Here is a 15,211-nt window from a genome sequence, read left to right on the forward strand (position 1 = left end):
TGATAGTATTAATAATATATTTCATACGGAAATGTGCTGTGCAACAAAGAATGCAAGCAATAACCTTTGCAGGTCCGTTGCCAGTACTATAAATATCAATAGTAAATAAACAATAAAATAATATAACAAATAAAAATATACAGTCCACTAATAGAAAATGTACTTCTACATAGAAAAAGCAAAATGTTTAAAATAAGTTAATTAAGTACAAATTGTTGAATTAAAAATAATATAAACCATAATTGTAATCCAATAAAATTAAAAGCCAGAAAAACTAGGCCCATTGAAATCTTAGTTGCAAAATAAATGAACATATATCAAATAAATACAGTCCACTACTGTTATAAATGCAACTAATATACTAATGTACATCTCAGCTTTGCTGGCCCTTTGGCAGAATGTTCACACATGAACACGAATATATTTAAAGACTTACAATTTTGGGCTCCGTTCATATCTTATGTAAATGAATCGAGAGCGATAAATTATATTTAGGATTTTGTTATCTAAGGCGACATGGGTGCATTGCTCAAAAACATGTAATTTAAGTGCACACTACATGAGTCAGTCACTTGAGATCGTTCCCCGCCTCCTAAAATAGTCCCTTAGTGGGAGACCACAGATAAGGTCCTCGCCGCTCAAGATAGGCAGATGTGCCCGAGCGTGGGACCTCGATAAGGCGGGGACTATTTACGTAGGCCTCTGCGTAGGCCATTTACTTTAAGATGCGATTCTCATGTCACCTATTTAAACCGAAGATATTTCCAAATAAAATCAGTTTTCTTACAAAAACTCAACGAGTAAAGTCTTCTTATTTGGGATTTTACAATAAAGTAACCATTTAAATAAATATTATTAATAACGCCACTTTCGGTGGCTATAAATAAAGATCGAGCCAATGCTCGATAAATCTCAATGCAAACTGGAATATTGGGGATCGGTGGGGCTTCATGGTCTAAAAGGAGATTGTAAAGCATATAGAAACGACTTTTCATCCATTTCCGCTGCACCCAGCAAATGGTGGAAATGGAAATTGGTGGAAATGGAAGCGGGCTTGGGAAAGCGGGAAATGGCTGAGGGAAAATGCCAGCGAGCTGAAAACCCCATCGTCACGATGACAAAGGTGAAAAATACCTTGTGGCTTACAATAAAACTATATAATTACGAATGTGGCCCAACTGACCGACCGAAAATACAGAAACACATTCGAGGCGAAATGGAAATGGAAAATACATGCGATATGCGAAGGTGCGGGAGTGGAGGGGTGAGTCGGCAGAGCTCTCTAAGAAAAGCCATTAATTAAAACTATAAAAAATTACACGATCATATTTTATTGTATCCCCTCCACTCGCTTCGGATTTTTTTTACTTAACATTTTATATTTTAATTGCCGGCTTGCCAGCGCGGGAGTCATCAACGTAAAAGTTTTCCCACTTTTTATTATTATTTAAATTTCTGTGTAATTACAGCGAGGATTGTCGTTCCTTTGTCTTCGCTTTATGCATATGCGATTAAGTATATTGTATTCTTTTTTGTTATTTTTTTTTTTTGTTTTAATTTTTAAGAGGCGGAATTCCAAAGGGGGAGTGGCAGCTTTAATGACCATGGCAGGCGTTGGCTTTCGATTGACATGAGCGCCTGTTCCGCGGGACAGTCGTGTAATTTATATATGTATTTATTAGTTAGCCGTTGCCACACTTAATTGTTGGATTCAATTGAACTTTTTTTTACAATTCACCAGCGTATTAATTACAATTTATGGCTAATTACATGCAAGACGGCTGCCCAGGTGCCTAATTAGAAGCCTTTCGAGGAACAATAATCACAAGTTTGGTAGCTCAGCCATTCGAACTGATTATCTACCTAGAAACGGTTTCTTTTCTACAAACTACATATGTACATACAGACGTTTGATAAATATGTTTGGCATATGCACAACCCCGGATCGAAGTCGATTCGCACTTTATCTGACAAATTTATTATATCATAATTCACGGCCTGAGTCATCGGACAACTCCTGGGCCAAGAACGCCACTCCCCAAGGCGACAGCCCGAATTATCACTAATAAACCAATTTCATTATAATCTGATGACATGATTCAGCCGCAGCCGCAGCATCATTTGCAAACGAGAAAATGTTGAGTGTAGGGCGAAAAACACAAAAGTCGCACCCACACCCACGGCTCCGAGCCGTGTCTCTTAGTCATTCCCTTAATGCCTTAATGCAAACTATAAATTTAGAATTTAATTTCGAGTAATTATGCTCGCTGGCACAAGTTCCCCGAGCGCAAACAAAGCCAAGAAACACAACAAAAGGCGCGTATCTTGTATCTGGCGCACATGCGAAAACAGTTCAGTTCAAAGACCTGTTCGGCAGTCGCCCGTAAGCAAAGTATTTGAAATAAAATACGAACTGGCAAATGCCTCAAGTAAATGTCAGAAAAATAGTTGAGATTTTAGAGCCAGCCAGCCACATAGAAATGAATAATAATAAGCACGGCAATTAATCACCGGCAGAAATGCATTGAGATCTGTGGGAACTGCTAAATTACAATCCGCTGACTCGGCGTTTTCCCCGCTGCCATTGTGCAGCAATTCAATAAATTGATATACATACATACATAATAAATGGATTAAATGGAATATATGGAATATATGGAATATATGGATTAGAGATCCGACTTCGACTTGGGCACAGAGATAGATAGATAGACGCATAGAAGCATAGATACATAGACCATTGACCAAGTTGGTGTCCATTCATCGCACACGAAGGTGACTCAGCCACATAAATTTAATTATAGCTCGGCGCGAAATTTATTTAGTTTTGCTCGGCCCATTATAAAGTAGGCAAAGTAGACACACACCGGGCTATGAAAATATTTAATTAATTATGGCGAGCGTGGAAAATAAGTAAGTATTCCTGGAATAAGGCGAATAAATAAATATACTACACATGTAGAGGAGGATGGGTCGCCAAATCGAGTCAGCGTTTTCGGTTCCCCAAGCGCGGCAATTTAAAAAATTAGGCAGCATTTAGTTTCCAATTTTTGTCGTGTGTTTTCCGAAATGAGCGGCACACATTTGCGACTCATTTAAATTTATTGCTGCCGGTTGCCGCTGCTGCGGTTGTAATTAATAAAGTAAATTTGACCTCACACAGATGAAAAAGACAACTCGAGGCGACAATATAATGAATGAACGCCGAAACGGCGATGAGAACGGCTGCGAAACTAGTGGCAATTAGCAGATACAGATGCAGATACAGATACAGATACAAATGCACATGCAAATGCAACTGCAGCAGTCGCAACTGCGAGCTGCATTTGCAGACTCTTGATAAATGTCTTTGACAGCGCACAAAACAAACTGTGCAAATATTTGACAAAATACAACTATAAATATTGCTTAAGAATTAATGCGACGGCTGCCGTTGTCTCTAAAGTGGCAGTACACACAGTCAGAAAATGCTGTCTCAGATCAGTAGAATATGCTTAAGAAGAACTACAAATGAATAAGGGATACAAGTTCTAAGGAAACAAAAACAGCTTTTCTTCAACCATTATGAATGAATGCTCAGTTCGTTCGCTCAGTGTAGCTGCATCTGTTGCTTCTGGCAGACAAATAGACTCGTACAGTGACACCAAAAAGTGCGTGGCCCGCTGACAACTGGCTGAGACGCTGGGCGCAACTGCGGCTTGCGGCCTGTCAACGCCACGGCGGCAACATCTCAACAGCAGCAGCGGCAGCAGCAGCAACATCCCCGCAGCAACATGCAACATGGCAGAAGCAGCAGGCGACAGAAGCCACCGCAGAATCCGCGCTGAGGAGTAAATGGTGTCAATTGGACAACCGCAGCTACTCGCATCTCACTTCGCATCCATCAGATTCAAGATACAAGATACGAGCTGCAGCCACAAGGCACAGGGCGTGGTCGCCGACGAACTTAGCGTTTATCTTTTGTTTAAGCACATCTTCTGTTGACGTTTCTGTTTGCCGTTAAATAAATATTGAGTAGAAAATGTATTCGTTGAGCAAATATTGTAAATGCGATAGTTTCTGAGTCGCTATTTACCTGGAAAAGACGACGTTTGCATTTGCATTTTTGAGCTCAGGTGCCGCTGACTGGGCTGCGTGTATCTGGCGGATGCATCCGCTGTCGGAATATATATCTATCGGACCTACTTGGCCATTTTCCCAGATGCTAGGGCCGCACAGATAGATCGAAAGCCATCTGCCATCCGCCGAGATCCGCTCGGCTATTAGAAAATCAGCTTTCAATTGCATTCCAAACAGTTCCCTCTGACTTATGACTCTGAATAAATGAATAACACTCCGCTTCCATTTCAGAAAACCAAACTGTATACAACTAATAAAGTGCATAAATAACAGCAGCCAGCCAGAGCAGCTCAAAAGTAGCATAAAAAACTAAAATGGAAACATATGTTTCTCTTTACAAATTATATATCCAATCGTAATAATTACACGCCACAGAAAAGAGGGAACACAAGAGCAAATGTAAAGAAAAGTATGCACTGAGCAAAATTACTGCGGAAGATATACATAGATGTATTGAACACTAAAAACATGAAACACTCATGTACTTTTTTTTTTTTTTAACTTTAGGTAAGATCATTTTAGTTGTGATGATATGATATTTGAGATATACGAAATATAGTTATGAAAGTATCTTTTCATGTGCATATCATACGATTCGATTTGGGAAGATCCTCACCCCCTTTGCTGACCTTTTTTGTTTCTTTCTCTGCCGACGAAGCGGGGGTGCAACAAAAAAAAAAAAAAAATAACAATTGCAGTCGTTGGAAAGGGGGAGGAGGAAGGAGGAAGGGCCGAAAAGGAAGGGAGCAAGACACAAACGAAGCAGATGAAGAGGAATGGCTAAATTAAGAAATGCAGTGCAGAGGGAAAATAAATAAATGAAAAAGAATTTGTTCTACGGCAAATGTACACAAAGTAATAAATATTGATGTGCGCGCGAGAGGCGAAGATGGAGAAGCAGAGAACATTCCGTTTACATGTGTTCGTCGCTGGCAGCCGAAGAAGATACCAGATACAAGATACAAGATACATTTAATAATTCACAGATGCATTTCCAGCAGATGTGTTAAAATTCGTAGAGTAATAAAATAACAAATCAAATGCAGGAAAGGCAACTTCAAAGGCCCATTCCTCAAACGCTGTTTCTGTTTACAGATGCGACTCAACCCGTGGAGATAAACAAACACCACAGAAAGTCTCCGCTCGGAATGGATGGACTTACCCCACCCCCCCTCTTGGAGTCGGAGTCGGAAAATCCCCAGCTGAAAAGCCACTCGATTTCGCTCACTTTGCTGGCTAATTTCACGCCGAATCATCCGCCTGCCAAAGGATGCACAAAAGGGCTCAAGCGGCTGGAAAAAGGAAAACCACATGGAGTGCAGTTGCGGCAATCGAACCTTTCCAGCAAATTGCATTCGCATAAAGAAGAAACTGCCGTTGCACTCGCTACTCAAGTGGGTGGTGCGGTGTGGGTGGAAAATGGCTGGGTGGGTGGTGCCATTAGGCCCGAGTGCCAGAAAACGATGGGAAAGAGCATTTATTTTTTTTAGTTGGTTGCCAAATTAGAGGCGTTTACAGAGCGCTTTCCTTTTCCACGCACTTACTGCTGCAATTCGTGTTTGTCATTATCCTGGATAAAAACATGAGTACGGTTATCTTAAGAAAAGTGCAGAAAAGACGCTCCTCACATTTTCGCAGGAAAGCGGTTTGAATTCAGCAAGTATTGCACTTGTACTATGATATTATTCGAGTACCTTCGGCTTCACAATATCAATCATTGCACCATGACAATGACACATTTTCGTTTTTCTGTGTAAGCACTGTCGAATTATAACACATTATAATGCCATTTGTGGCGAGGCGTTAGTTTCTCCGCCAGATGCGATATAATTTTCTTTAATTTCGGTTTTCATTTACACCGTTATCTGCGCTCCCTTTGCGAGTCCACCTAATTGTTGCAGTATCTGCGAGATGCACACGTATCTGTATCTATGTATCTGCGACTCTATCTGTATCTGCGGCGCTGGTATCTGTCGGTTATAAATATTGTATCTCTGGGACGGTCGCGCTATGTTTGTCTGCTTGTAATTGCGTAAACAGACTCGTACATATTTTATTTTATATTTTATTGTTTCGCTCCGCTGCGCAGCGCCATAAGGGCAGATACCTATAATTTTCTTGTGTCTTTCCTACAATGAAAACACACCGAGGCAGCAGAAACTGAAACTGAAATGGCAACAGAAACAGGCTACGGCTAACAATCATCATCGCATTCATCATCATCATCATCATCGACATCGTCATCGTCGTCATCACAGTCGTCATAAAGACAACAGTCGCGACTGCACTAACGACAGAAAAGTGTGTGTCTGTAGCCCACAATAAATGCGGAATAAATAAATAAAGTGTAACAAAAGGCAGCCAAATAAATGGAAATATAACAAAACTTAACGCGAGGAAAACAAACGAAGGAGCGCAGCTGGAACATTAAGCAAATGGAAATGTAGTGGGTTGGGCAGGAGAACGAACTCATCCAGCTTTTTAGAGGGTACAAAATTCTAGCTCTAGGACGAAAATACTATCCATTTCAGAATCACAATGTTACAGATGGCAGACCACAAAGAATCAATCCATTTTTGAACACAAAGGTCGCTATTTTGAGTAGTAAACTACAATAATATGGAGCACTATTAAAGAAACCTAAAGCGATAAAAAATCAGATTCCAAAGGTGTTTCGCCATAAACTCCCCAATCTGATACCAAACATATATGCCACAGTCAATTAGCCAAATATTTCTCTATAATTACCCACCAGCAAGTGCACGGTCTGGGGCCATGATTCGACGGCCATTGGATAGAAAAACCCCATATATAAAGTGTTATAAACATTCTATTGTCCCCGTATACTATAATCGTTTTTTCTTTATTTAAACAATCACCGTCGGCCTGTAAATACAAAGATGATTTGGCCAAATTCAGCGAGTCACTGCGTCACCAGTCCCTCTCCACGAGTCATCCAATCCAGGCGGCTTTATCAGTCTTTAATATAAGAACTACAAGAGCACTGATCACGTAGCGCCAATACACCGAGAATTAAAAATAGTGTAGAAAACAAAAAAAAAAAAAGAAGAAAAAAATCGGGCTAAAAAAGCAGGCTGAAGGGGAGGAATCTTATCAAGGAAATTACCAAAGCCAAGAGCTCGCATCGACGCGACTTAAGATTACAAATTGTTATTATGATTATATTGTATTATTTGCGCGGCGATAAGATCTATGTGGGTTTATGGCCTGCTCGGGCCTGCCATAAAATAAATTACTTATTTATTTCGAGTGTGTTCCACGCCGAACACCGAAAATTCCCTTTATATAACCATTTGAGCAGGAACAATTGCTGCAACGTTTATGGCCCGCTCACAAACTAAAGAAATTATCGAAATTGCCTCGTAAATTATAGAATTCACATATAATTCTGGCGTCTGAATTCCAAAGTGCCGCCCGCCTTACGAAATCCTTTAATCTTCGCCAGAAAACCTCCGACTTTCAGCAGATAAGACCCCTGGAAACCCATTCCCATTCCCATTCGATTTTCCCATTGTTTCTTCGGGGTGGCCGGCCATCGGCGATCACCAGGCTTATGTAAAACCTGCGCACATAAATTTGATTTATTTCCCTACACCGGCGGTTCGGTTCGAATCAATCAAAGGTCTCTAATGAGCTGCGGACCGCACAGGAAACAGCCGATGACACTGGGCTTAGGCTGGAGATTTGGATTCGTTGTCCGAAGGGGAGATTCACACGGTCAAAAGTGGAAGAAACCGTCATTCCAGTTGCTCGGCTTCCGAAGCGCAGAGTTCAAGCAACCTGCTTTGCATAAAACTAAACCAGCTGGCTGAACCCAAAAGCCAGAGATACACATGGAGCAATTATGACTAACGCCGGAGACAAAGAGGTGCTGGGAAAGCTGGGAAAGCTGGAAAAGTCGGAAAAGCGGGAGTGGGCCGCCCTTGGCTGTCAAAGAACTTTCAGCACTTGGCAATTTCGTGTAATTTTCTTGCAAAAACAAATCGCAAACGCACAAAAGAAAAGCCAAAGTCAAGGAACTCGTACAAAATGATTGTGGAGGGGGGGGGGGTGTGAGAGCCCTCTAGACTTGGAGCTTCTTGCGACTTTTCCTGACTGCTGGGTTTTCCCAATGCTGCGTGTGTGTCTCCGCATCTCTCTCTCGTTCCCTGTGTGTGTTTGTGAGTTTTCCGAGTCCGAGGTCTATGAATGAAAGTGAGGAAACTCGGCGAGAGAAAACTCTGGCAATTGACTGAGGCAAAAGTTGGACTCTATTAAGTAACAGGCTCCCAGCCGCAGCATCCTTCTGGATTTTCTCAGTGACGTCGTCAAATTTTTGGTGGACTTTCCCGTGGTGGCGGGGGTTTCGACAATGGTGTGCCTGCCAACTTGTACGTCTCCCTTCTTTTACTGCCATCTATTTCTTCTTGATTTTATTTCACATTTCATTTTAATAAATTAACAAAGGAACAACAAATTGAACAAATTGTGCGAGCAAAAAGCAGGGAATAATATGGGAAATCGGGAGGGAACATCCAACGATTTTTACCCTCCATCTTAATTTATTTTGCTCGCATAAATATGCAGGCAGCTGACTCGATATCGGAATCGGAACTATATTTATTTATGCGCTACACTGAACATCAAAGTTTTCCAAAGCATTTTCGGATGATTTCTGCCATTTTAGTTTGGATTTTGTTCACATACGAGTATGTATATAGTACATGTGTTATGCGTTCTTGAATTTCCTTGTACACTCATGTCGCAAACTCATTATTGATTTATTTACATACGTTTAGCATAGCTTATGTAAGTGGTAACGTGGAAAAATATGGCAGCTCAAGACTAATGCTCAATGTCAAATATTAAGTGAGTAGCGCTGGAAAAACAACAAATCGGAAAACCGGAGACAAGAATGCAGAATCCAAAGTGCAAAAGTGAGCGAAAATCGGAGGCGCATTAGTTGCAATTATGGAGAATCAGATGCACGAGACGAACAAATCAAATATTTGTGCGACTTTTGTTTGCCTTGCCATCAATTTCTGCCAATTGTTTATAATTTTGTTGATTTTCTTTGCCTTTCCTCAGCTCATCTGTATGCGTGCATTGTGCAATTTTCGTCATTAGCATTAAATGTTGTTGAATTATTTTTCAAGTCGCTGACGCACTTAATGTCGCGACCTCGCCCCCCCTTAACCCCTGCGCCGTTTCTTATACAAATAGTAAATCAGCTTTAATTTGCAATCTAATAGAAATAACAACGCAGCCCGCAGCCAAATGCGACTGGGGGAATGCAAAAGATTTCGTTAATATGCATTTCCCAGCGAACTAAAAACCAACTAAGTGAGCGATTGTCTGAGTTCCAGTTGCACGGCGGCAAACGCGGCATACGCGGCGTATGCGCATTATGTAAAATCGCTGCATTTGCCCAGCCTTCGATGGCGAAAAGGGGTCGCCGTGGGTCAATCGGAGTCGATCGAGGAAACGGAACCCTGCCTTGTGGTTCCATGGACTGCGAGGTGACGAGGTGGCGAGGGGAAATGCCATATACAATATAATACCCATACTTGTAATGCGAGTGCACAATTATTCCCATTATTTATCAATATTTATGATCATAAGCCCGCCGTGCTTCTCTTACTTTGTATCTGCTCGGGCTACCAGTTATTTCTCAGATCAATGACAATGTATTTATTTGCATGCAAGTAGAACACCACTATTAGTCACAGCGATCACTGATCACCTGCCTCACCTCATGACTTCATGATTTTGTGAGTTCTGCTATCCAATATCCAGTGTTTACAATAGCTGTTCTTCTCGATCATAATTACTTATTTACTCTATTAGAAGGGCCTTGCTGCGGAATTCATAGAGAAATGTGCAAAATATCTAAATCTTTTGAAGCTCTCAGAGAATCTAATAAATACGTGTTTTTTGCTGGAAAAATCGCTATGCCTCAGGCAATTTCAAGGGAAATAACTTTTTAATTTACCTTACTCATTTCTTTAGCAAGCAATTATATTTGTTAAGTCATGACTAATATCACTTGATATATCTTGTGTTACGAAAGTGTTGATATGATCTCATAATTATTAAAAGTTTGTATATACAATTACTCGGTGTTCTAGATTAAAACTAATATTTTCTTGGGATAAAAACATATGGTTTGAAATTTAGTTATTGACTCACCCTCTCTTCTTCGCGTATCATCTCGGCGATTTCTGGCTTGATCTCCATGTCATCGTGATGGGATCCCACCGCCGCGCCGGCTCCACTTCCCGCCACTCCTGTTCCTCCAGTCGGAGCACTGGCGCCCGATCCACTGCCAGATCCTGCTCCGCCCGCTCCCGCTGCGCCAGCTCCGGCGGCTGCGGCTGCCAAGGCGCTGGCCATGGCGTGCGAGTGGGCCAGCTGGTGCTGGGCGGCCAGTTGCTGGGCATGATGGTGCATGGCGGAGGGGGGTGGCGGCACGATGGCGGCCATGTGGGGCGGAAGGGCGGACTGGACGGCCACGCCCCCGGGTGGGGAGTGCATGGCGGCGCCGCTGTTCCCATTGCTGTGACCTGTCGCTGTTGGTGCTGGTGATTTCCTCTGGTTTGCTACTGCATTCATGGCGCTGTTCCTGCCCTCCAAGGTCTGAGGATTGGGGGAGGCGAAGGGATTGCGCACAATGGTGGAGGTGGTCATGGCCAGGGGTTGGCTCTGGCTCTGTCCCGGAGTGCCGGATGAGCCCCTCTCCGAGATCTCGGACTCTCCGCCCTGAAGGGATGGACTTGGAGTGGCGTAGCTGCCATCCCTGGACCGCTTCCTTTGTCGCTGATTCAAGTCCAAGACTCCCTCGGGCAGCAGTCTGGGCCTCTTGGCCTTCATCTCCTCATCGGGATCGGCATCACCGTCCTGCTGCAGAATTGCAGTGGCCGAGGCCAGTTCCTCCTCCTCGTCCTCATCGTCGAAGGCGGACATGGGAAGTGCGGAGGCGCCTCCCTCGCCCCTGCCCGCACTGACCTCCGCCAGACCCCTGATCTTCAGGGTTTCGGCCACTTTGAGCAGGGGGTTTATCTGATCCTGGCAGACGTTGATCTCCCCCTTGTACATGAACTCCACCAGGGCCTTCAGGTCGGACCAGCTGACGTCCCGCATGATGATGATGGGGTGCTGGCAGGGATTGTCGTAGAACAGGGCCTGGAAGTAGGGTGAGCAGGCGGATAGCACCATCTTGTGTGCCTTGATCGAGTGGCCTTCGCAGGACAAGGTCACGTCCACGAAGGACTCGCTCTGAAGGAGTTCGTCAAAGACATTGGTCAGGTTAGACTGATAGTTGTTCCACCTCAGGCAGAACTGCTGCCCCTCGCCGCTGGGAGGAACTATTTTGCGCCTCGGCGGTTTTGTCTCTGGATTGGTTTTGATCTTGGTCTCCACGGGAGAGGATCTCTGACCGAATTCAAAGAGCGCCGATCCGGCTAGCTTAAGATTTGGTTGAGGCTGTGGGGAAACTGGTAGGGAGCGCGACTTCTTGGCCTCCAGGCACATGCGCAGCTCGGTATGTTCGGGATCCCGGAGACCCACCACTTCACTGGAGGTCAGAGGTCGTGGTGGGGGAGTCAAAGCTTGGTCGTTCATCGGACTCGCCTTGGACTTCACCAGCTCCGTTTCCACATCCTTCTCGGGTGACTTGACTTCTCCAACGCTCTCCGTATCTTTTTGCATTTGATCAACCACCTCACTTGGATCCTGCAGAGTGGGTTCAACCTCCCTTTCGGGTGAGTACTTTCTGTTCTGGTCCTCTAGATGACCCAACTGGGGGGACTCTTCCACCATCTTAGGCTCTTCCGGTGGAGCCATTGTGTAGTCACTCGCCTCGAACTGATCGATTTCGCCGATCAGTTCCGACTTTATTTCAAAGTCCACAATCTGTTTGGTCATGTCCATGGTGCTGTTATAGAGTTTTCCTTCTTATCGGTTGTCTTGCAGGTTTTCTGCGGGATTTCTAACACATTTTCGGGGGCGAAACGAGAACTTTTCCTGGGAGCAGTTCAAAGCTGAAAGAGAGGAAAACTCACATGATTGTGCGAACGGGATTGACATATGTAACATACAATATATGGACAGCTAGTATGAAAGTCTTGTATACATTTAATTTGTTTCAATTAACTCGGAATAAGATATTTAACTGCCAATCAAAGAGAATGCTGGCTATAATATGGCTTTATCTTGTCTGCCACATTATTCCCCCTGCCAATCGAATATATTTTGGGATCTATAACGATAACGAACGTGGCAAGTGTTTTATTCACATCAAGCTGAATCAGCGGGCACATTTGTGCTCTTAGTCATAACTCTATTAAATAAGCCTATTAATCTTGCCCCATCTCCCTGCCAGTCGAAATTTCCATGAATTTCTATTAATTTATGTTTAGTATTTGCCAGCCACCAGCCGAACAATCGCCACCCACCACCCACCACCCAACCCCACCCACTGTAACGCCCAGGCCAGAAATGTGCTTTATTAGCTAAAAGCTAAGCACACATTTATTTATGTTTAATTTGGCTTAATTTATATTACTGAGCTGCAATTATTCGTAGTCTCCGCCGCTCATTGTTGTATTTATACGCACATATCTATATACATACATATATATATTGTATATATGCATATACATATATATTTATATATGGATGCGTATATAGCGGCTTTGTAAGTGTGTGCGCGCGATTATTGCTTATTTTGTATTGTTGTCTCTGGATACACTTGCATGCGCACAGCGCCCGTCTATAGATTTATATTTAATTAAATATTATTATTTATGGCAGAGCTCGGAGAGAGTGGGCCCAAAGTAATTATATTTATTTAAATATTTTGTATAATTTTAATTTATGTGTGTTTGTGCAGCACACTTGGGCTCGGTTCGCTTGGGTCGTTTTTGTCGGGGTGGAAAGTTGCTGCCGCCATGAAATTTAATTATATTTATTATTATTGTTATTATAATACTTCTTCTTGCTACTTTTTATGTTTATTATTATTTCATTCCAATTAAATCTTGCGGCCGCAGCTCCTCGGCGCCGTCCACAGTTATTATTTTTGTTTATTTTATTGTTGTTCTGGATCCGGATACGAATCCATGGACTCATCGTCGAGGGAGCTGAAGAGCTGAACAGCTGGAGAATTGAGGAGCTGATGAGCTACCCCGAATCCTCAGAGTTTCCCGAACTGTGGGCTGCGGAGGAAAATCGGTCCTACTCCTCTTCCTACTCCTGCTGCTCTTGGCAACTTTTGGTTTATTGTTATGGCCGCGCTCCGCCTTTTGTTATTCCCCTTATTTATTCATGTTTGTTGCTTTTATCGTGGCTGCTCGCATTAAATTTGATGATTCTTGGGAAAAACTCGGCCTCAAATAAATAAATAAGTAAATTGCCAAATGCAGAAGATTCGCACATCTCCAAAGTCGACACATCAAAGCTGATTTTATGATTATTCAAGATTTTCATTTATTTATTACCAAAGCCTGGCCTTAAATAAATTCAAAATTATGTTTTAGAATGAGTTTCAGTTTTTCGTGAATGTGGAAGCAAAAAACTAATTTTTTCCTTCATATACAATTATAACTGCTGACAAGTATCTGACTCGAAATCCTAAATACTTCAAACTCCCTGATTTCTTGCCTTTCCACACTCTTCTTTCCTGCTTCCTCGTAATATATTATTTTCGTTTAATTATTTATAGCAAGCGCAGCTGTTGGCAGCCAAAAAAATAAAACAGCAGGCAAGCTGGGCACTTTATTTATTTATTATTTCTGTATTTATTTATTTAATTCAGTCTCGAGGTTTTGTATCCTTAAAGTGGGCCCGCCCGCACACAAAAACGAACACAAATACACGTTGAGAAACGGGGGGGCGGTGTGCGGGCGCTCGGACACATTTATATATTGCATATTGTATTTATTTATTAACGCTTATTTATTATTTATGCAGCAAGTAATAAATTACAGTCTGGATTTTCTCGTGTTTCGCTCGGCTTTCGCTGTGTGCAAAATGTTTACAAACTGTTTTTGGCGCGTGCCACCCACTCGGAAAAGCGGGAGCTGTGGAAAGGCAGGAGCTGTAGGAAAAGTTGCTCCTTCGAGTGGGTTTTCTTCTTAATTTTCCTGGGCGCCCAAAAACGACCAAGCAACATTGCTTTTTACGACCTTTTCGCTGGGTGGCTTGTGTTATAAATTAATAAATTACAATTTCTTTGGTAGCGCCAAGGAAAATGCGCGGAAAATGTGCGAGGGGGTCTGGCGGGGATGGCATTTCCACTGGATAACTTATGTAGAATAGTACATGGTCGAGGTATAAAATCGATTTTCATTGCAGCCCAGTCATTTGTCATAAATAAAGCACCATAATTAATATAATAATCAACGCACACATACATTTTTCGTCTGGTATTCACTCGATGGGTTCACTTTTAGTTCACTTTCTTGTTTTATTAAATATTAACAGAATACTTGTGTTTATGTTCTGTTTGTTTTGTTCACTGCATGCAACACATGCTGTTCTGCTTGTCGTTGTTGCACGTCACTTGTTGTTGCTTTTGCTTTGCTGTCTTTGCTGCCGCTTCTGTCGTTGTTGTTGTTGTTGTGGGTATTATTGTTGTTGTTGCTGGCTTTCAGTGGCCGTAAAAACAAACGCTGCACTCCACTCACGCCGAAAGTCAGATACGAACTGAATCTCACAGATAAACGAACTGAATTTCAAAAAATTGAATGAAACTCGACGCCGCGCTGCCGACGTCAGCTGCGCTGCCCGCTCTCTCGCGGCGAATGAGAGCGCCGGCGTGGTGTTTTCCGGTTTTTGCGGCGAATTGGGAAATCGACAGAGCGGCGGTTTAAGAGCGAAAGTAAGTGTGCTCTTTGCTTTCTTTGTTTTGAATTTTCAGAGATCTTGCTTGAAAAAAAATTGAAAATTTCGAAATTTTTAGAAATGTTAGAAATTATAATTAAAATGAAATCGTGATTGTATAAGAGGAGAACATATTTTATTAATCTGGAATGCAATTGTTTTGTTATTTTTTTATACATTTTAGTACAGATTAATAGTTTTTTATTCGAAT

General features: G+C 42.4%; 1 protein-coding gene across 2 annotated transcripts in view, besides 1 other annotated feature; it reads right to left on the reverse strand.

Moving 5' to 3' along the window:
• Nucleotides 1-828: part of a mobile genetic element that runs on past the window's edge.
• The window catches only part of bab2 (bric a brac 2), a 36,848-nt gene extending 22,021 nt beyond the window's left edge, over nucleotides 1-14,827 (reverse strand). For both annotated transcript variants that reach the window (NM_001274313.1, NM_079155.3), the window contains exons 1-2: nucleotides 14,532-14,827; nucleotides 10,309-12,158 (exon numbers count right to left, since the gene is read on the reverse strand). In NM_001274313.1, the coding sequence (NP_001261242.1) occupies nucleotides 10,309-12,048 (1,740 nt within the window). In that variant the 5' untranslated portion in view covers nucleotides 12,049-12,158; nucleotides 14,532-14,827. The remainder of the gene's footprint in view (nucleotides 1-10,308; nucleotides 12,159-14,531) is intronic.
• Between the last annotated feature and the right edge of the window lie 384 nt (nucleotides 14,828-15,211).

Source organism: Drosophila melanogaster, chromosome 3L, assembly GCF_000001215.4.
Source record: "Drosophila melanogaster chromosome 3L".
NCBI lineage: Eukaryota > Metazoa > Arthropoda > Insecta > Diptera > Drosophilidae > Drosophila > Drosophila melanogaster.